Source organism: Myxocyprinus asiaticus, chromosome 42 (assembly GCF_019703515.2).
Source record: "Myxocyprinus asiaticus isolate MX2 ecotype Aquarium Trade chromosome 42, UBuf_Myxa_2, whole genome shotgun sequence".
NCBI classification, from domain to species: domain Eukaryota; kingdom Metazoa; phylum Chordata; class Actinopteri; order Cypriniformes; family Catostomidae; genus Myxocyprinus; species Myxocyprinus asiaticus.
Window position 1 is genome coordinate 10,413,710 of NC_059385.1, and position 22,906 is coordinate 10,436,615.

Consider the following 22,906-nt stretch of genomic DNA (forward strand, 5'->3'; position numbering starts at 1 on the left):
AAATAAAAAGTTATTTTGAATTTTTGGAACCCAATCTTGTGTCTTAAATCTAGACGGTCCAATCAAATAATACAAATTGTGGTGGATTTTACTTCAGGTTCATTTGGGCGCACGGTATTTTGGCACACATTACCCGGTGCACTGGGTATTTTGCAAATTCTGGTTAATAAAGCTGTAGATTGGCAAACATAGTTGTTGTTTTTGGCTAATGTAGTTGTAGTTGTGGCTTATTTAATGCTTACTGACTGTCCAGGTGCTCATATGTAAAACCTTCATGTGGAACCTTCATAGACGATTGTTATTACAATCAAAGCTTAAGATTTGCGAATCTTCTTGTAAGAATATGCCAAGCCACATAAAACAAACAATGTACACAAAATGTTAAGCAGGCAACTGTTTAGCAAGTTCCAGCGTTCATAAAAATACTTGTTCAATCATGCCAGCTCTCTCTCAAGACTCCACACATGTCTGCTCACTTCAGAATGCCGGGCTTGTTATGGAATACAGAAACAAGCAGTCCCACTTAACCACTGCTAAAATCTTCAATGTGATTTTGGTATGCAGTTGTAACCATGGCAGCAGCTGACTGAGTGGGCCTCGGTGCACAGTAAGCTGTGGGCTTGTTTAGGATACACACACGCACAGAACACTAACTACAGCTTGCTAATGAGCAAACTAGGCTAACCTGAGTCAAGCAGGAGACAGTCAGGTTTAGGGCGCCACAGGAGCCCATAAAACAGTGAAGAATGTGGAGAGAATGCCACTTCATCTCTTTATTCTTCAGTACATTAATTATGACACTAATTGATTTAATAGGACAGAACGTGTTTCCCACTGAGAGGGAGACGCTAAATGCTTCTGATGTTTTCATACAGCTTGTGTGTGTAAAGTCATATTTTAGTGTCTGCATATGTTTGGATTTTTTGTGTGAATGCTTGTATGCGAGAGAGGATTTATATAACTGTGCTTGTGAAAACGTGTGTGTCTGACTGTCTATAAATATTTGTGTTTGTTTGTGTGCGTGCGTGTGTGTATGTGTGCGCGTTTGTGTGTGTAACAGCATACCGTCTGTTCTCTCTGCTGTTGCTGAAGAGTTTGATCATGTCAGACAGAAAGAGGCGTCGCACCTCCATGAGCTCAGTGCTGGGAGATGAGCTTTTCAGCAGCGTGGCCACGACCTTCAGAATCACTGAGAGAGAAATGAAGCAAAGAGAAAGAGGACGAAAGAGAAAGGATGTACAGAGAATGATCATTGAAACTGATAACGCTATTAACTAGGGGTTACAGAGCTGAAAATTCACAGACACTTACTGGGGTTCTGTATCTTCACGGTAGAATCGGGTTCTGGGTGGGGCTTGTGCACAACCTGAGTGCACACCTGCTCTGTTAAGATCTACAGATACAGCAGGCAAAAATCACTTTGATTAGTCCTAAAATTCATTGTTTTATTGACCATTTTGACATACATTTTTAAATGTTATTTTGTACTTTATGAAGTCTGTATATATAATACATTATAAAGGCTAATGAACTATGTTATTAGAAGAAGATATTGTTTGTGATTATTATAAAAAAAAATTAGGGCTGTAGCTTGAACACATTAAATTAATGCGATTATATAAAAAAAAATTCAATTTTTTTTTTCTGAAGTAATGCAATTAATCATGCCTCCTGACCAGTTCGTAAATTCTGTATTAAAAGTTTGTATTTTTTTTTTACCTTCAGAGCAAGCTTGAAGTACATGTAATTTCATGTTTTAATGAGCCGTGTCAACAGGGGGCAGCCAGCACGCCTCAACAAACGTTCTTTACACAGGGTTCGTACAGATGCTTCAAAGTTAAATTCAAGGACTTCTTAAGCACATTTCTATTTGTTTTCAAGGACTATGCACGAGATGTCATTAAAACAAATTCTTTAATTGTTAATTTTAAATAATATTTTATTCATTCAGTTAATTTATTTTTATAAAACACCACTTATTACAAGTATAACATATCTCAATGTGCATCTTTAACTACACATTCACATAGTAACAATTCTTGGTTCATTCATGACGAAACCGATGTGCAATTGTAGTGTGCTCCCTTAAAACACATTTCGCTTTCCAACAAAAGTGAATAACTGGGTTCGTAAACAGTAGTCCATATGACTCATGTGCTGTGTTTCATGTTTTCTAAAGTCACACAACAGATTTATGTAAGGAACTGACCGAAATTGCAAATGGGTCATTCTCAAAAAAAATTTGACTTTCCAACATGCAAAATATAGAAATTTTCCATTTAGTTCAAATTTTGCCCATAAACGCTGAGGGTAAACATTTTGTAACATGTTGACATGATTTTTATTCATGAAGGACAACTTGACTGTTGTTCTTTCTTTTATTATTTAATTTTGTTTCACGAACGAACGAAGCTAAAGGAATAGTTCACCCAAAAATTAAAATTTGCTAATAATTTACTCACACTCAGGCCATCCAAGATGTATGAGTTTCTTTCTTCATCAAAACAGAATTTAAGACTTTTAGGATTTCATTTCATGATGCACCCAAAATATGCATTTTAGACCGACAAAAAATTGAGGACATTCACTTGTATTGTTTAGAGGAGGAGGCCTGAAAAGAAATCATAAAAGTCTTAAATTCTGTTTTGATGAAGAAAGAAACTCAGATACATCTTGGATGGCCTGAGGGTGAGTAAATTATCCACAAATTTTCATTTTTGGGTGAACTATTCCTTTAACACTAAGTTAACACTAACGAGGGTTAAATGGGTTACAACACCACATTTTGAGAGTTCAGTGGGGTACAACACCATATTTTTGTGTATGAAAATATTACAGTTAAAATGTGAATACATTTTTAACATGCTGGGAAAAATCACTATACGCATATTTAAGCAGCTTCTGAACTTTGACCTTAAAAATTATTTTCCACAACTTTTGGTAAATGGTAAAACATAAAAAAAAAGAAAAAAAAAAAAAAAAGGTTTTAACATTTATAACACCAATGCCATGAAATCAAGGGACAAATGTTCTTTTTAAATCATTCAATTATTAATAATAATTTTGTTTTGCTTTTTTGCACACTTGTTCGGCCTTGCACTAATGCTTGTATTAAAAATAAGTACAAAATAAACACACAAATAACTTTACATGTCATAGAAGTGGTGTACCAGATGAAGGGTACAAGGATTTTTTTCAGGCAACTGACAATTTCAAACATATTTAAACATTTTTTTTGGCAAAACAGAGTCAAGCCATTTCATATCATTAAAGGTTAGGTTATAGAATGATACCTTTTAATTTTTTCCAGCTATTTGAAAGCTTTTTCATGACAAAAAAAAAAAAAAAAAGTCAAGGGACATGTTTGTCAACATATTTTGATATTGACCCAAATGTTGTCAGAAAAAACCTATTTTGTGAGACACAAAGCATACTTTACACAAGGAGGCGCTAGACGACTCACAAAACTGAATCCTCCATTGATCTGCATTCAAAACTCAGAAATTACTTTACTGGAGAGTAAATTGTAATTAAAACTGATAGTTGCAAGGATTCATACTTGTTAAATCCGCCACAGCAGTATATATAAAATATTTTTCTAAATCCTCCAGAAACAACTGATTGTGTGATTGGCCCATTCTGAACAGCGCTGCCAAAAGTAACAGGTGCCACGTGACAGCGCCGTCTATGTGCTGCCTGCTTCAGCAGTGGTCACTGGACATCTAAAAAGAACCGGCTCATAAGAGACATTTGTTCATCAGTTCGACTCAACTGGTCGCATTTCTTGCTACACACTGAATAGCGCACCTTGAAACACTGTCACATTGTGTTATTACGGTGTTTCATCTGCACCAGCAGAAGAATGTACAGTATGTTTTTGAACTGACAGTCATGTAAATCATCCAGTATTTTTATTTTTAAGCGGTTCTGAATAAGAAGCATACAGCACACAGTATGCAAAAACATATTCAAAGAAATCCTTTATTCTCCATGATTCATGACATGAGCCGTGTGTAGCAAGAAGCGGGAAGAGGTTGATCTGTTGTTTGGCTGTAACAGTGGGGGGCGTGTCGTCGTGTTTTTCAGAAAATAAATAACTGTATTTAATTTATTAAATTATTTAAGCACCATATTTAACGATTTTCTAAAATTCAAGCACTTTTTAAGCACCTCTTGGTAACAATTGCTATTTACATGGGTTTTCCAGGACTTACATTTGAAAAAGCCAAATTCAAGTACTTCAAACACTTCAAGCACCTTGTACAAATCCTGTTTACAGTTAGACGAAACACAACAGAATGCATGGATCTTGAGACATGATTTTCATAGTTTCACCTACTTTTAACTTGACTCAGAATTCTAAAAACAGTGAGAAGCTCAAAGTGTCTGTCTGACTCATATATACTTAAACTGAAACTTCTAAACTTGTAAAGAAACTTTTTGTATCATCTAATCAATGCTTTACACGTCTGCCACAATAATACAATATATTTAAATCTGAATACACTCTCATTCATATATATATTTATATATATATATATATATATATATATATATATATATATATATATATATATATATATATATAACATTTATATTTCCTATTGACACACTAAAGCTGAAAATATAAATAACCATCTTAAGATAAATGCTATATATATATATATATATATATATATATATATATATATATATATATATATATCACACACACACACACACACACACACACAGTACTGTGCAAAAGTCTTAAGCACATAAGATGTTTCACAAAAACATTTATCTTAAGATGGTTATTTATATTTTCAGCTTTAGTGTGTCAATAGGAAATATAAATGTTAGACTCCCAAACATTACTTTTGCAAATAGAAAAGATTAGAAAAGAAGAACAGGGAGCCCTGCAACAGATGGCATGGTCCCCACAGAGCCCCCCACTGAACATCTGTCTGTCTGAGATTATATAAAGTGACAGAAGCAGTTGAGACAGCCTAAATAGATAGAAGAATTGTGGTGAATTTTCCAAGAAGCTTGGAACATCCTATCTGCCAACAACCAAGAAAAACTGTGTCCAGGTGTACCTAGGAGAATTGGTGCCGTTTTAAAGGCAAAGGTGTTCACACCAAATATTGATTTAGCTCTTTTATGTTTACTGGACTTTGTATGATATTAAGTGATAAATGAAAACTATTTATGGCATTATTTTTGAAGACATCCTCACTATGCAACAATTTTCACAAGTGCTTAAAACTTTTGCACAGTACTGTGTATATATATATATATATATATATACTGTATGTACATTATTTATGTTAGTTAAATTTGAATTATCTTTATTTGGGAGGCTTTCACAGCAAACATTGATTTATGTGGTTATTAAAGGTTAATGAATAGGCACTGATTGAAAGCTCTATAATAAATATAACAATTTATTAAACAGAGGCATGCATTACAATGATTTTCCATGGTTAAGGGAGTTTTAGGCACACCGCTTTGTGTTGTTACCAAAAACACCTCTTTTCGTGGTAATATCACTGGAATGCATGACCTCTTGTGGTGTATTGCTTTTATAACTGTGGCAACAATTATGTAACATTACAATGTTTATTAAAATGCATTGTGAACACATTTAATGTATTAAGAAAACTTTTAGAATACATCATCCATACAGGCTTCACGAAAACTGTTGCCAAAAATACTCAAGAATGGTCACAGGTGTAGACAGGAGCATACTGTACCTCATAGAGCGTGTTGTAGGTGGTGATGGTCACAGTGCTGGTGTGCATCATTAGTCGCTCTCCGAGCAGTGTGAAGAGACTGTGTGTGTGCATGATCTCCACCTTCCTCCTGCACACAGGGACACACACACATGCAGAGCACAGAGGGGAATGAGATAAGAGGCACATGTGTTATGTTGTTTGGAGTGACATTGGCGAGGTGAAGGCAGGTATAAACTCACTCACAGGTTCAATTTTAACTCACAGTCTTCCATACCATTAAGATCAATGAGGAGATGCATGCTACTGGTTGACTGACGCGATTAGAACTGACACTGCACTCCTCAAGGGCATACCCCCCCTTATCACACACACACAAACACACACACACAGCTGTCAGTGGCCTTCTTACAGCCTCTCAGAGACAACAGCGTTCTCGGGGATGTGACAGCACAAAGACAGCCGATCAAATATGCACATTTAATTCACCTTTCAGACACACACACACAGAAGCTGAATACACATACAAAACCCCATGCAGTCACATTTTTCTACAACTGGGCGTGTCTCATAAATATGCAAATAACTGACACAGCTACAGTATGTGGTCTTCTTTTTCTGCAAATGTGTGTGTCTAAAACAAAGCTAATCTGATACACATACAAATAACTGATTCACCCATTTGGTCACATTTTCTGCAAGTGGGCGTGTCAAACATAAATCTAAACTGAAGCATATGCAAAAAACTGATACACCAATGTGGTCACATGATTTTGTATTGTGTAACAAAGCTAAACTGATACATTTAGCAAATAACTGTTATGGTCACATGCTCTGCAAGTGGGCGTGTCAACAAAGCTAAACTGATACATATGCAATAAATGCTACACAAATGTGGTCACATGCTCTGCAAGTGGAAGTGTCTAACATAAAACTGAACTGATGCATATGCAAATAACTGATATACCAATGTGGTCACATGTTCTGCAAGTGGGCGTGTCAAACATAAAGCTAAACTTATACATATGCAAATAACTGATATACCAGTGTGGTCACATGTTTAAGTGGGCATGCCTAACATAAAGCTAAACTGATACATATGCAATAAATGATACACCACTGTGGTCACATGTTTCTGCAAGTGGGCGTGTCTAACATAAAAATGAACTGATGCATATGCAAATAACTGATACGCCACTGTGGTCACATGTTCTGCAAGTGGGCGTGTCTATCATAAAACTGAACTGATACATACTGTAAGCAAATAACTGATACACCAATGTGGTCACAGGTTCTGCATGTGGGCGGGTCAAACTTTAAGCTAAACTGATACATATTCGAATAACTGATACACCACTATGGTCACATGTTCTGTAAGTGGGCATGTCAAAGCTAAACTTCCTAATCATTTGCAATAGCAGAAGTATGAAAATGAATAATTAAAAAAATAAATGTTATAATATTTTATTCTTTTTCATTTTTATTCCATTGCAAGATTTTAACTGCACCTTTACATTTTTTGCATTTTATTTTTGGCCTTTTTTGCCACAGAAGACAGGATGATAGGAGATGAGGGGGGAACGAGAGATGACGCAAGCCAGACTCTAACTCGGCTTAATCACATGAGCACCACAGCGTCCAATGTGTCAGATCAAGTTTGCTAACAACTAGGACAGGGCTCTGACAGCACCTACACATGTAATTTAATTTGAAGTTTAGGAAATCATATTGCAAACAAGCATGTTCTTTATTCTTGAGACCCTTTTGTATTTATTCAAATTTACTCTAAGCAGGAAGGTGTTAGAAATTGTTCTTCCTATGGGATTCTGATTCATTATGAATAACCTTCACAAAATTGGCTTCTCTAGTCTCAAACTGCCTTGCTTCCCACAACACTCTGTCAGAACAATTATTCCACCAGTAGCCAGTGTTTAACAGCCTATGAGTTAAAACAACCAGACACTGAAGTTTATTTGCTTACTTAAGACTCTGCAATTAGAAACACATCAAGTAAAGCATTGTATGATCACACAGAAGTCAAAAATGTAACAGGTTCTTCAGGCAAATGAGCATAATTAAACAAAACTCACTTGTGCCCCAGATGTTTCAAAAAGTAGCCAAGAACTTTAAGAGCCTGGACTCGAATACTCTCACTTTTGGAGGCCAGCAGCTTGTAGATGACCCTGAAAAGAAAATGATACAGTACTTAAGACAAGTTTTCTTCCATCATGGTCCATAAGATTAAAGATAATGTAATAAATCTATTCAATTACCCAGTAAATTAAATACAAATTTCTGTAGGTGTTTTTTTCAACTTTAATTATTAATAGAAAATTATGTTTCAAGAAATACCCCAAATGTTCTGTGCATGATAAAATGTTATCAAACTACACCTAAAATGGTTATATAAATTTTTATGCATGTCATTCAATTTTAATTATACTTCCTTAAATTCGAGTTCACATTACAATTCTGAATCCTGTTTGCCATCTGAATTAAAATTCAAGAACTAAATTGGAATTTCAAAGGCATTCAAATTCAATTCTGAAGGGTGAACAACCTTCCTTCAGAAGCACAGATTTCATTTAAGGGATTTAATTTAAATAATCTAAATGGGAAATATCACTGTGTATTATAATATCATAAAGTTGCTCCGAGGGCATGTGTTCATAAATAAGGCATTTCAAACAAGTGCTCAAGTCTCTTGCAGTGGGTTGTGAGGCATGAGGAAATTTGACTGATGCATCCGTGACAGTCCAAATCCATTACAGTTACGTAACCGGATCATGCAAGAGCTGCGCTGTTTGTCCCCGAGAGCTCACCGTATTCCATTCCTCTGGTCAAAGGCAGGGATCATAGAGGCAGGGTGCTCAGACATGAGCGCAACCAAGAGCTGAAGCACATCATGGATGTTTTCATCCTATAGGAAAGGGAAAATGAACACATAAAGGACCACATCAGACAAGTATTATAGTGCTATAATGATCCAACAGGTACCCTTAAAATGTCAAGTTGTTATATAATAATGCTTTTAACTGCCGTTCTTCAGGATTCATTTTGTGTCCTCAAAAAAAAAAAAAAAAAAAAAAAACATTTGAGCAGAGATGGTGCATTACTGCTATTTCATGCAACTCAATCAAAGTGTTGATGCAGCTTTCAAGATACTACTAGAGCCTTCATGATGGACTCAAAGACCTCTGGTACTTCTTAAACCTCAGGTGAACATTTCAGTCTACCAAAACTTCAGTAAAGATTAAAGCAGCTTGTTTTTCATAAAGAACATGAAGAAGGCTTGTTTAATAAAGGAAGAAGAAAATGAGTCCACACAGGACCTTTGGTCTGCATATTGATCAGATTTACCTCATGCATGGTTAACAGGTAGTTTAATATGCTCTGCAGCTCGTCTTCCTTTACTCCTCGGTCCTAAAAACACACACACACACACACAAATCACCCATATGCTCAGACATAAAAATAAAAATAGAAAGAATAAAGGGCAAAAAATGTATTTCTTCCAAATCACAGTAAGATTACAACAGTAATAACAATGATAATAAAACATTTGATGTTGCAGATAGCTGCTTTTCATTGTGTTATAATGAGAGAGCCTGATTTCTTTGTTTAGTGACATGAGTGTGTTTTGATGAATTAAGGTCACTCTTAAACACTATTAAAACGAGGGCAGAAAATAATAGAACGAAACAAAAAGGCAGTGGCTAAATAAATAAAACCTGCTGTTCATGCTTCTCAAAACATGAAAACAGGCTAGAGTTCACAAAAGAGTTTACAGAATATCACACACAGTCCTGTAACACACACACACACACACACACACACACACACACAAAACAAAACGTGTGTGTGGGGGGGGGGGGGGGTGAGTGATGATCCCTAATGCCATTCTCTCTGTGTTGCCCCATCAAGCCTTTGCTTTTGTTTTAAACAAATCAAAAACAAATAATCAAATAAATATCTGCAAATTTCAGGGGAAAATGAAAACACTGTGAATACTGAAAAAACTGTCATTTTAAAGTAGATGTGTATTCTGGATGACACTGCATTTCAGGTGGCCCAATTCATCAGAATGACATGCCAAATAAAATCAACTGTGAAGAAAATGTTGATGCAAATAACAAGGCAAAGTAGCAATTTAATGTAATATGTTATTACATGTGTATGTAAAATGTTGATATAAAGTAAGTGTTATGAGGTGTATATGCATTATTACAATGTCTAATTACAAAATATGCATTGGGATGTGATTTAATCTCGAGCTACAGAAAGTCAGTACTACTCTAACACTTACTGTCAAATGCATAAGTTGTACTAAGAAAACACACAAAATTATAGAATTTAATATAATCACCATAGGGTGATTATAATGTTTTCAGATTGACCACAAAGGTTTACTGTCATTCCCCAGTCAACTCCCATTGGCTACTACATTGGTTGGAGGAAGTATCTGGTTAATTTGTAGGATCTCATTATTAAAGAAATATTCCAGGTTCAATACAAGTTAAGCGAAAGAATCTATGGCATTGTCATTTACCACAGAAAATAAATTTGACATGCCTCTCTCTCTCTCTCTTTTTTTTTAAATAAGCAAAAATCACGGTTACAGTATGGCTCTTACAAAGGTAAAGTTATATCCAAGTTCTAAACACAAACCAAAAGGTAAAACAATACATATAATAGGATCTTGTATCGTCTCACCTTGAGAATGAGTTGTTTGAGGAAGAGAAGCATAAACGCCCGAAGTGATATAATCTCCTTCTGAGAGGGCCGTGGACCATCTGTAAGCAAACACAGTGATTTACACAGATCACAGGGATTGCATATGTATAAACACCTGTGTATTGTGCCAAAACATTTTTGGACTCCTTAATCACCATTTAACCAAACATGAACAAGATGCTCCGTAGAAACTTTGGTTTGTAATTCTGTAATGTTGACAAAACAAAAATAAACTGTAGGCATGACATTATAAATAAAAACCTTATTAAATATTAGAGGTTGGTGAAAAACCCTTACATTTCAAAGCATCAAAATATTTTACCTCACAATACTGTATTGATATGATAATGCTAAGGATCAATATTTTTAAATACACTTTTCACATTCCTTTGATTTTTCAGAACATAAAACATACTAAGCCATTAGGTCAACAAACATTCACTTATTTATATTTGCACAAAATGCAAACTTAGAACGAGCTAAGCATATAAGTCAATCACGTTTTTCTTTTGTTAGGATGTCTGTACAGATTCTCTTTTAAATGTAATGATAAATGGTCCATAATGGTCAATGTACGCTATTCCCTCATGTTTTTTATTTTTCTCTATGACAATGACGTGCCTACACTCTATGCTACTTCTGGGGCTCTATGACAGAGTAAAGCAGGAGGTTTAGCACTTGTAGCACAAAGCACTGAAGTCCAATGACGAACAACCAGGGACTAAAAACTAAATGTTTTTCATTTCAGTTCGTTCTGAGCAGAAACAGTATTTTTTCATTCCGGTTCTGGCATTCCGCTGTCTCCTTTCCAAATGATAACCGGTTCGAACATTAAATGACAGTACTCTGGGCTAAGGGTGGATGATATACCAGTTGCAGTGTTACCAGATCTTTTAAAGACAAAAGGGACATGGTCTGAAAAAACAAGCTCAAAATAAGGGACTGGTCTCAAATAAAATAAGTTAACTAAACTGGCCAAAAAAAATCAATTAATAGCCAAAATGTCTCCTGCATGCATGAACACACTGCTTTGGATTAAACGCCATTTTATGCAGGCCGAATTATTTTATTTTAAACATTTAATAATTATTTAATAAATATTTTATTATTTTGTTTAAGTTATTTGTTTTAATTACAGATCTGCTTCCCGGTCAGAAACCAGCAGCAACAAATCTGTATTAATGCATCATATCGAACAATAATTCAGTGAAAACTTGGAAACAACTGAATAAAGGTACTTTTTACTTTAATATTCTTCCCTGTATTTAGATGAATCCTTCATGTATTTTTAGTAATAATATATATATATATACACACACACACACACACACACACACACACACACAATTGTGCTCAAGTGTTTGCATACCCTGGCAGAAATTGTGAAATTTTGACCTGTGGCTTTTTAAATTGCAATTAGTGTCTGTGTATAAATAGTCAATGAGTTTGTTAGCTCTCACATGGATGCACTGAGCAGGCTAGATACTGAGCCATGAGGAGCAGAAAAGAACTGTCAAAAGACCTGCGTAACAAGGTAATGGATCTTTATAAAATGGCAAAGGATATAAAAAGTTATCCAAAGCCTTGAAAATGCCAGTCAGTACTGTTCAATCACTTATTAAGAAGTGGAAAATTCGGGGATCTCTTGATACCAAACCAAGGTCAGGTAGACCAAGAAAGATTTCAGCCACAACTGCCAGAAGAATTGTTCAGAATACAAAGAAAAACCCACAGGTAACCTCAGGAGAAATACAGGCTGCTCTGGAAAAAGACGGTGTGGTTGTTTCAAAGAGCACAATACGACGATACTTGAACAAGGATGAGCTGCATGATCGAGTTGCCAGAAAGAAGCCTTTACTGTGCCAATGCCACAAAAAAGCCCAGTTACAATACGCCTCACAACACTTTGACACACCTCACAGCTTCTGGCACACTGTAATTTGGAGTGACGAGACCAAAATAGAGCTTTATGTTCACAACCATTAGCGCTATGTTTGGAGAGGGGTCAACAAGGCCTATAGTGAAAATAATACCATCCCCACTATGAAGCATGGTGGTGGCTCACTGATGTTTTGGGGGTGCGTGAGCTCTAAATGCATGGGGAATCTGTGAAAATTGATGGCAAGATGAATGCAGCATGTTATCGGAAAATACTGGCAGACAATTTGCATTCTTCTGCACAAAAACTGCGCATGGGACGCTCTTGGACTTTCCAGCACGACAATGACCCCAAGCACAAGGCCAGGTTGACCCTCCAGTGGTTACAGCAGAAAAAGGTGAAGGTTCTGGAGTGGCCATCACAGTCTCCTGACCTTAATATCATCAAGCCACTCTGGGGAGATCTCAAACGTGCGGTTCATGCAAGACGACCAAAGATTTTGCATGACCTAGAGGCATTTTGCCAAGACAAATGGGCAGCTATACCACCTGCAAGAATTTGGGGCCTCATAGACAACTATTACAAAAGACTGCACGCTGTCATTGATGCTAAAGGGGGCAATACACAGTATTAAGAACTAAGGGTATGCAGACTTTAACCTACAGTTGAATATGAATCCCATAAGAAATAAAAGAAATGTGTTTTGCCTGCTCACTCATATTTTCTTTAAAAATGGTACATATATTACCAATTCTCCAAGGGTTTGCAAAGTTTTGAGCACAACTGTATATATATATATATATATATATATATGTGTGTGTGTGTGTATATATATCTGTGTGTGTGTGTGTGTGTGTGTGTGTGTGTGTGTGTGTGTGTGTGTGTGTGTGTGTCTTAAAGTTCTTCAGCATGTCACAGCTGGCTACATCCACAACATACATTAAGGCAAGGAAATGTGTGACACAGCGTTTCTTTCAGAATCAAAGCACATGCTTATGTTAAACTAAGAAGAGTGAAGCCTCTTATTTTGGGCAAGAAGTGGTGTAATTCCGAAAATTTACTGTGATAAACCATGTAGACTTTGATTTCGGAACAAAATTAACCAGTATTAACCGGCTACCAACATTTAAAATGACGCTTTAACTCCAGAACAATTGAAAGGGACTTTGTTTCCGTTTTTGGTTACATTCTGCAAAAAAACGTAGTAGTTTTCGGATTTCGCTTTCGTTCTTTGGAACGTTTTCAGTCCCAGCGAACAAAGTAAAAGTTCACAATATCTCACAGAACTGCAGTAGGCTACACTAACAATAAAGAATCATAATATTAGTGTATCACAACCCTGATAATGATATCATATCACCACGTCTCTTCTGATTCCTACCAGTATAAAATATGTGATTATTTTTGAAGCGTTCACAAAACTGACAGCTGAATATAACAAAGCTTGTTTTGTGTGTGTCTCAGCTATTAATGAACAAACTATGACATGACTTTCTTTTTTCATTTTCTGGTACAAAGGAAAGCCACAGCTGAAAGCCGCAGGTTTCTTGCGAAGCCTTGGAAACAAAATACACATCAGCAACACACAACAAGAAAAACAAAGAGTACTTAAGATGCAGCTTAGGGAATACAAGGCCCTGAACGCCACCCCAACCCCATTTCCAAACCACAACCAACTTCTCTTTCTCTCTATCTCCCTTTTACAATCCCGCACTATCTTTCCCAAAAACACACACGCCCCTCATTTTTTACTGAACACACAGTGCACAGATGTTGCAAAGTTGCCATGAAAAATTAACTTGTTTCTATGAAAAGCAAAGAAAGCTCAGTTCCTGTGTGTTGTGTAATGAAACAGGCCAACGTTTTCCTCATCTCATAGCATGTTCATGCCCATATTAAGTGCTAACTGCTCCATCCTTTAATATCAGCCTGTATTATATTGCAAAATAATCACAAAACAACCAATGCTGAACTGTTGAGACTGGACTAACATGATCAGGGACCTTGTTAAAAATAAACTTTAGCCACTCTGATCTTTCATGGTAGATATGCGGAGTGAAAGGTGGTACACACAGCCTTAAATAGAACAAGGTTTGGCGAATTTTCTATATTTTTTTACCCTTATTACTTCTTCTGGTGTTTAGGAATAATAGTGACAGAAGAACTGACAGATTTTGCATGTGGCATTTGGAAAACAGCAAGAAGAAAGAAGAAAGACTTGATAAAATCACTAGTGAGAGGCAGAAATATAGCAAGAGTATGAGAATATGAAAAAGGAAAAAAGAACTGATAAAATAAGAAATACAGAGAGAATTGAAAACACATGGGGGCAAGGAAAAATAGAGTTAAAAATGAAGACAGAGATGGTGCGAGAAAGTAATCTTAAGAGAAAACCAGATATAGAATGGAAGATGGATAAAGAAAGCAGTAACAGTATGCGGGTTGAACATATCTCTCACATGCTTTGTGTTTAATATAATACTACGCCATTCTTTCTCTTTCTCGTTTCATTCATGCACAAAGACAAAATTCTGAGACACACAGCGCACTCTATAACAAAATAGACAGCGACAGAGGAATGGAGTGGGCAGTGTTTCAAGCTTCTTTCAAGCTTAATACTGTTTGCTGTCTGCTTGTTGTCACATGCAAACTCAACCGCCAGAGCTCAGACGTGAGAGATTCTGAACTGCACAGCTATTCCCAAAATCATTTTACTTTCACTGAGGTGTTGGGCCTTTTTCTTTGTTTCATTTTTTCTCTTCCATCCATCTAACAAGCCAGTGACTCAAAACACAACTACAACACAAGGCACGTCCAATATGAAATAATATGCAATATGGAAGCCCACAAAGGCCATGCATTATTATTTTTCTGTCTGATTTTCAAGACAGAGATCACAATTTTTAGGGTGAATGCTTCTGTATGTTCGGTGACAATCATTATTTTTGCAACTTCATTAAGTGACGATAATGGCGTAAAAATTATACACTAAGTTACACAATGTATCATCTATATGAATCTAAAGGGTGCAACGATGAATAACATTTATTTTAACCTTTCTTGTACATTTATTGAGTTTTTGTCCTAACTACCTATGACTACCAACCATGTAACACATTAGAGGTACTGTAGTCCTATATATCAATTTTACAGATTAATCGGTGCAGATAGTTGCTTTTCGGAACTATCAGTTTTCAACAAAATACGTTCAGCCTAAAGATTTTTTTTTTTTTAATGATTATGCATTTGTTTTTATTCCTCTTTAATAAACCTCATGAGGTACAGTATGTGTGTGTATGTGTATATATATATATATATATACACACACACACACACAGTTGTGCTCAAAAGTTTGCATACCCTGGCATTGATTTTGAAAATATGACTGATCATGCAAAAACACTTTCTTTTATTTAAGGATAGTGATCATATGAAGCCAGTTATTATCACATAGTTGTTTGGCTCCTTTTTAAAGCACCCAAATGGCCCTGATCTGTGTGTGTGTGTGTGTGTGTGTGTGTGTGTGTGTGTGTGTGTGTGTGTGTGTGTGTTTTATATATATATATATATATATATATATATATATATATATATATATATATATATATATAAATTATTATTATTATTATTATTGCCACATTATGATGGGTAGTCCCACTATTAGTAAAATGTATCCAATCCAAATTCCCACACAACATCTTCTGATTACTAGTACTTCATTAAGATTTTCACTTTCAGTGAAAAATAAAAAAAATAAATAAAAAAAATAAAAATAAAAAAAAATATCACACAATTGACACTTGAAATCTAAATTGTCATGCCTAGTTAGCAAAAGGTGCAAGATTGTGTGGTGGTAAAAGCTGCAAGGTGACATTTTTTGTGTGTTATTTGTATTGTTAAACAGGTGCAGTACTCACCCAGGCCTTTAGGGGTAATACTGCTACTCTCTAGTGGATTGCTAGCCCAGTAGTAGTATTTGAGGGTGTGCATTAGTTGCAGGACTGTGCCCACTCTACGAATGGTGCTGTAGATGGTGGCGGTGCCAATAAATTCAGCCGACAGGTAGGTGTAGAGGGACAGCTGAACCTGAGATAAGGAAAAAAATTATAGAAACATTATTTATAGTGGGCTACAAAAATTAGCAGCCATTTACCAGATGCTTTTTTGCAAAGTAACAGTAGACTTTTAGCTAATCACTCTTCAGCAAGGGGTTAAGTGTCTTTCTCATGAGCACAACAGTGATATTTCGAACCCAATAGTGGGGTTCGAACCAGGGGGTCTGGAATTGACTCGTTAGCAGGTCCCTGTTAGCATCTGCTGGTATATGCTGGAACTACACCACCCGATGGCAAAAAGCATAGACAGACATTCAAAAGTAGACGTGTTTTATTTCCAAGAACCATTTCAGTTAAAATTATTTCTTTACATTATAGCACATCATCATCCGGTGACAGATTGTTTTTGAAGGGCTCTTAAAAGCGTGAAATTGATTTATATTTTTCCCTATCTATTCCCACTGACGAGTGATCAGTCACGTGACACCCAATCCCGGAACTGAGCGCCCATGAGCAAAAATGGTAGCCTCAATTTCGCTAGCTTTCTGGGAAACTTGCGCTAGCTGAGCACAGTCATAGAGATGAATGGGGATACTAACGGATAGCTCCCTCCAGGTATTTTATAGCTCCATGGTTCAAACCCAAAACCTTTTAGTTACTAGGGATGTGCCAAATTACTACTATATTTTCAAAATGCACTATAGTCAGTGGGTCATCTGAATGACGCCGATCAAAGGCATTTCTTAGGAGGTGTTTACAAATGCATCCTTGCATTCAAAAACAGCTAGACAGAGAACAATGTAATGGAACAGAATGCAGGGATCAACTTGACACATTAACTTAGAAATGTAACACTCATGACAGGATGATCAAAATGGCTCAAGCCGTAATGCAAAGGGCAACGTTAGTCTTGAATTGTGTGGCTGTAACAGTGGTGCGTTCAAGGGGATTAACGTAAAGATGATTTTCCTAGAGGGTTTTACCGTGCAAAACATCTAGCAAATAAATCCTAACATGCTAATTAACCCACCACCGCAAAAAATATAAAAACAAATATATTTGAAAATAAGCAAGTTGTTTTTGGATGACCATTGTGCCCCATCCCTACTGGTTCCCGGATATTATATGGTGACTCTTATATGGTACGAGTCCTTCCTGCAAAGAAAAGCATGGATTTTTCTGTGTATCAAGCGGTTCTGTTAAAGCTGTCCCAGTGGGACACATACACATACACAACCATTTCTTACACTGATCAACATGGACATGCTAATTAGGCCCAGGCTTAATGAGGCTGCTTTGGAAACCAAGTTTTATCACTGTATTTAATCTCCTGTTGACCCTGCCTGCTCATTGAGGTCAATTTCACAGGGACTTTTTTGCCCCCTAACCAAACTGCAGCTTCAGACGTAAGCAGGTCAGAGATAAAGCTGGCAAATGAAGACCTCTCCCATGTAAAGAGTTGAAAGAATAATTGAATTTATTAAGCTACATAGTTGGTACCTACTGGAGTGTATGTGAGAATAAGGGGTTGCACAGACTACTTTAATAGTCATGGATCACTTGACATTCAGTTGCACTTGTTCTGTTCATGGTTACAGCAGGCTCCAGTTTAGCTACTTGACTTTCATTTATGAACTTTATGGTAACCCCTGAATTATTATTATTATTATTTTTATACGTTAAATAAAGTAGTCATGCAAGACCTATAGCACATGGAGAAAGAGATTCCAAGACTCATGTGTTAGAAATATTTCAGTTTTATTTAAAGATTTTAGACAAATTATTAGAAAATGCCTTTCTTCATATTATGGCAATGAACTGAAAGTGTGAATTCTGCCTCAAACAGAATTTTCTTTTTCTATTTGATCTTATATCTCACTCTACCTTTTTCTCTCCTTCTCTATAGAAGTAATCTTTAAAATATCTGCTTGTTGTTTTCAAGTCTTCACTCTGTCTCTTTCCATCCCTCTGGATGTTTCTTAGTTCTCTCCATAATAAAGGGCTGTCACTGCTGAGGGCAACACGTTTTTCTGCACGGACTGGTGAGGGAACAAAAACGGATGTCCACTTCTCCTGCAGTCATGTTTCTCAGGTCATTATCCAATCATTGAGCCTTATGCTTTTACAAAAGAACAGCACTTTTTTCTCAAATTAGAGCATCAAGTGCCTTTGGGTGAAACCTCACATTCACACACAAACACACACACACACACACACACACACACTCTTCACACCCCATAAACTTCATAGATAAAAATATCTACACTTTGTACAAACTTCAAGTACACAACTTTTACATGCATAAAAGTTGACTGCTTGGGCTGAACCTGCATTAACACTTCTCTTACAAAGAGTACAGTGATGGTAATACCATGGAATTTTGATATATATTATGGTACTGATTGATTACCATATTCATGCATTATTTTCCATATCATATTCAACATATCAACAAAACTGCATTGTATACACAAAGAAATTAGCTTTAGTAGGGGAATAGGATCAGGACATGCTGCAGTCTGGATTCGAACCTGCATTTCCCACATGAGCACCAAGGCTCAACATGTCTGTAGCACATACACCAACCACTAGGCCATGGCTCCAGCGATTGTTACATTTCAGATGTAAGATATTGTATCTCACCTAATACTACCATGGTACATGTAAATGTACTTTTTGGTGTTCTCACAACTAAAAAACAAATGAAAATTTTTCTCCTTGTATTTTGGACATTTTAACTAAACTTTTGATAAAACTTGTATTGTTTTATTTAGTGAGGTTACAAACTCCTCATATTTGTTGGTAGTCTAATAATGGCAGACCAAACTGGGCATTTAAACTTTTAACAACAATGGACAGGCTTTGGAATTAGACTCTTTATTTTGAATTTTACCATGTGGGACGAGCTCACCTTAGCCGGCGTGTGAATCCAGATGGCTGCGTTGAACAGAACATGATCACAGAGCTGCTTCAGTAGAGAAGCTCCATGAGTCAGGCCGTCTAGATACTTGGCAAACGACAGAAACTGTTCCAGAACTGCCCTGGTGATGTGCACTCGAGAAGACTGAAAGAGAGCCAGACATTGTAAATAAAGATAAAAGAGCATAAGAGAATATTATATTAACAGCTAATTTAAAACACATGTAGACAAACATCCACAGCCAATGCCAATAACTAAATATTTACAAACAACATTTGATAGACAAAAGGAGGCAGAAAACTATTGTACAGAGAGATGGAATGGGATCGGGACACAAAATAGGCTGGATTCAAACCTTCATTTCCAGCATGAGTGCCAAAGCTCAATGCCTCCGGACAACTGTGCTAGCTGCTAGGCCATGGCTCAAATTATCTTGACTCTTAATTTTAAGAGATGTGGCCTAGCAGTTGTTGCACATGCTCTGACACACATGTGGGTGGTGCAAGTTTGAATCCTGCTCACAACACTTTCAGTAAATCTACACAAATTATAATAAAATAGTCTCTTATTAATTGATAAAAATCACTGGGTGACTGTCTCACCTTCTCCAGCAGATAGCCAATGACCAGGAAGCCTTTCCCGCCTAACATCTGTTCCTGCATGGCGACTGAACTTTTCAACAACTCCACCAAGAATGCCAGGAGAGTGGCACTGTAAACAAAAGAAAAATAATTGAAATGGAGCACACATACAAACCTTTGCACAATAAATTGTGTCTCAGTCATCTAAATCAGTTGTTCTCTGGTGGGTTTAAAGCAAAAATGGGATGCAGGTCTTTTCTGATAGAAAATGCAACAAATCGTATAACTAAATATTTGGTCCAGTGTTTGTTCCATGTGGTGGCCTGGTAAATCACACTTCTGCAGTCTTTTAAACAATTAAAAAATTGTACATTTCCAATTCAGATAGTAAAACTACCTTTTTTCCCTTTTTTATTTTCGCTGAACACAAAAGGAAATGTTAGGCTGAACGATGACCTCAGTCACCATTCACTTCCAAAAAAAAAAAAAAAAAAAAAAAAAAAAGATATAATGAAAGTAAATTGTGACTGACGCTGTCAGTCCCTAACATTCTGCCAAACATTTCCCTTTTGCTTTCCATGGAAAAAAGAGGTTTGGAACAACATGAAGGTGAGTACATGATTACAGAGTTTTACATTTTTGAATGAACAATCCCTTCAATAACTTTTGTGGATATTTGTGGATATGCAGTTCATGGTCCTTTAAATTAATTTCAGTGTTTGATTTTAGGAATACTTTGTTTACTTCTGTACGATAAACAATTTTGTTATGTTGGGTTGCCACTTGATTCATGAAGCAAAAGTTGAGAAACACTGGCCTAAATTATATTGTTGAGGCAGTGAGATTCCTGATCAAATTCTCAGAGTCCCTTTCTGAGCTGCCCGAAGCCGACGAATGGGACGGTGACCTCACCCATCTCAGTAAAGACAGTAAAGCCCAGTGGGGAGCATTACCACTGATGGATGCACCACAGATCTCTGCTCCACTGATTATGCCTGCCAGCTCACTGCTGATCTCTAATCTACTCACTATGTCTGCGAGCTCACACACCAGAACCACACAGTGACCTGAGAAAAGAGGGTGACCGTACCATCCTCACATCTCCCCAAAGGATTGTTTGAAAGTTCTCTCTGTCTCTCGCTCTCTCTCTCTGCAAGTACGTACCTTTTGAAATCCCACTTTCGCTCTGTCATGCTCTATTTCTATGCCAGCATGAAATATTCCATTTATAATTTATAGCACACATCCCTGGCTGACTTGGTTTTGGTCTGCGTTTTGACATCAACATCTCATTTTTTTTTTTCCATATAGTGAACATGAATGATGACTGAGGTTTTAATTCTGTCTAACACCTCATTTTGTGTTCCAAGGAAAAAGAAAGTCATACAGTTTGGGAACAACATGCGGGTGAGTAAATTATGGCAGAACTTTCCCTTTAAGATATAAGCACAATGATGACCTCTAAAACATGAGATCTAAAGAACCCCTAAAGACTGAATGTCTAAATTTAGATCAGTGGATCTGCAGTAGGGCATCTGTATGGTCGATACTCACCAGACGGTCGTCTCCACGGGGCTGTCATTGGGTTGCCTGTAGTCCAGCTGAGAGAAGAGAGGGAACAGAACCTGGATTCCTCCAATAGAGTGAATGGCACTGTGGATGGAGTGAGTGACGATTGCCTTCACATCCTGAGTATACACACAGAAACACACACTGTATCATTAGAAAACTGGATCTATGAATTCTATGAAGCCTATACATAAAAAGCATTCTAAAAGTATTCTTATTATGCATTCAAAATGCCTAAAACACTTAATCAATAATATGGTCTTGTAAATACTTGTATCCACAGTTATAATGTATTATAATATTGACTTATCCATGTTTAAACCTTTAAAAGAGCATAATATATTAAAAACATAATTACAATGGTTAAATCAAGTGTTGCACACTCTTCAAGGTGTAACCATGCATAAGTATTATAATGCATTGTAAGTGTGGTTCAAAGATAACAAAATGTATAAATATAATGATAATGGATAATTATGAAATCAGGCATCAAAAAATTACAATGTACAGTAGAAAAGACGGAAACTGTTAAGTTCTGTTGAAACCTGGCAAAATATTTTTTAAAAATAATAAAATATTATATTAATAAAAAATGTATATATAAAAAATATAAATATCATAATACAGTTGTGCTCAAGTTTGCATACCCTTGGAGAATTGGTAATATATGTACCATTTTTAAAGAAAACATGAGTGAGCAGGCAAAACACATTTCTTTTATTTCTTATGGGATTCATATTCAACTGTAGGTTATAACAGAATGGCACAATCATAAAACAAAACATGGCAACAAAAAATTAAATGACCTCTGTTCAAAAGTCTGCATACCCTTAGTTCTTAATACTGTGTATTGCCCCCTTTAGCATCAATGACAGTATGCAGTCTTTTGTAATAGTTGTCTATGAGGCCCCAAATTCTTGCAGGTGGTATAGCTGCCCATTCGTCTTGGCAAAATGCCGCCAGGTCATGCAAAGTCTTTGGTTGTCTTGCATGAACCGCACCTTTGAGATCTCCCCAGAGTGGCTTGATGATATTAATGTCAGGAGACTGTGATGGCCACTCCAGAACCTTGTGCTTGGGGTCATTGTCGTGCTGGAAAGTCCAAAAGCGTCCCATGCGCAGTTTTCGTGCAGAAGAATGCAAATTGTCTGCCAGTATTTTCTGATAACATGCTGCATTCATCTTGCCATCAATTTTCACAGATTCCCCGTGCCTTTAGATCTCACACACCCCCAAATCATCAGTGAGCCACCACCATGCTTCGCAGTGGGGATGGTATTATTTTCACTATAGGCCTTGTTGACCCCTCTCCAAACATAGCGCTAATGGTTGTGAACATAAAGCTCTATTTTGGTCTCGTCACTCCAAATTACAGTGTGCCAGAAGCTGTGAGGTGTGTCAAGGTGTTGTCGGGCATATTGTAACTGGGCTTTTTTGTGGCACTGTCGCAGTAA

At 36.6% G+C, this 22,906-nt stretch overlaps 2 protein-coding genes across 21 annotated transcripts in view; one reads left to right on the forward strand and one right to left on the reverse strand.

The window, feature by feature from the left end:
- LOC127432392 (spartin-like) overlaps positions 1 to 22,906 on the forward strand; it is a 471,452-nt gene that overhangs the window by 125,416 nt on the left and 323,130 nt on the right. The window lies entirely within an intron of this gene.
- The window catches only part of LOC127432386 (neurobeachin-like), a 169,098-nt gene that overhangs the window by 45,522 nt on the left and 100,670 nt on the right, over positions 1 to 22,906 (reverse strand). For all 20 annotated transcript variants that reach the window (XM_051683394.1, XM_051683398.1, XM_051683402.1 and 17 more), the window contains exons 10-20: positions 21,438 to 21,571; positions 19,905 to 20,013; positions 19,294 to 19,446; positions 16,245 to 16,413; positions 10,428 to 10,507; positions 9,075 to 9,137; positions 8,537 to 8,634; positions 7,805 to 7,897; positions 5,736 to 5,844; positions 1,312 to 1,393; positions 1,066 to 1,189 (exon numbers count right to left, since the gene is read on the reverse strand). In XM_051683394.1, coding sequence (XP_051539354.1) covers positions 1,066 to 1,189; positions 1,312 to 1,393; positions 5,736 to 5,844; positions 7,805 to 7,897; positions 8,537 to 8,634; positions 9,075 to 9,137; positions 10,428 to 10,507; positions 16,245 to 16,413; positions 19,294 to 19,446; positions 19,905 to 20,013; positions 21,438 to 21,571 — 1,214 coding nt within the window. The remainder of the gene's footprint in view (positions 1 to 1,065; positions 1,190 to 1,311; positions 1,394 to 5,735; positions 5,845 to 7,804; positions 7,898 to 8,536; positions 8,635 to 9,074; positions 9,138 to 10,427; positions 10,508 to 16,244; positions 16,414 to 19,293; positions 19,447 to 19,904; positions 20,014 to 21,437; positions 21,572 to 22,906) is intronic.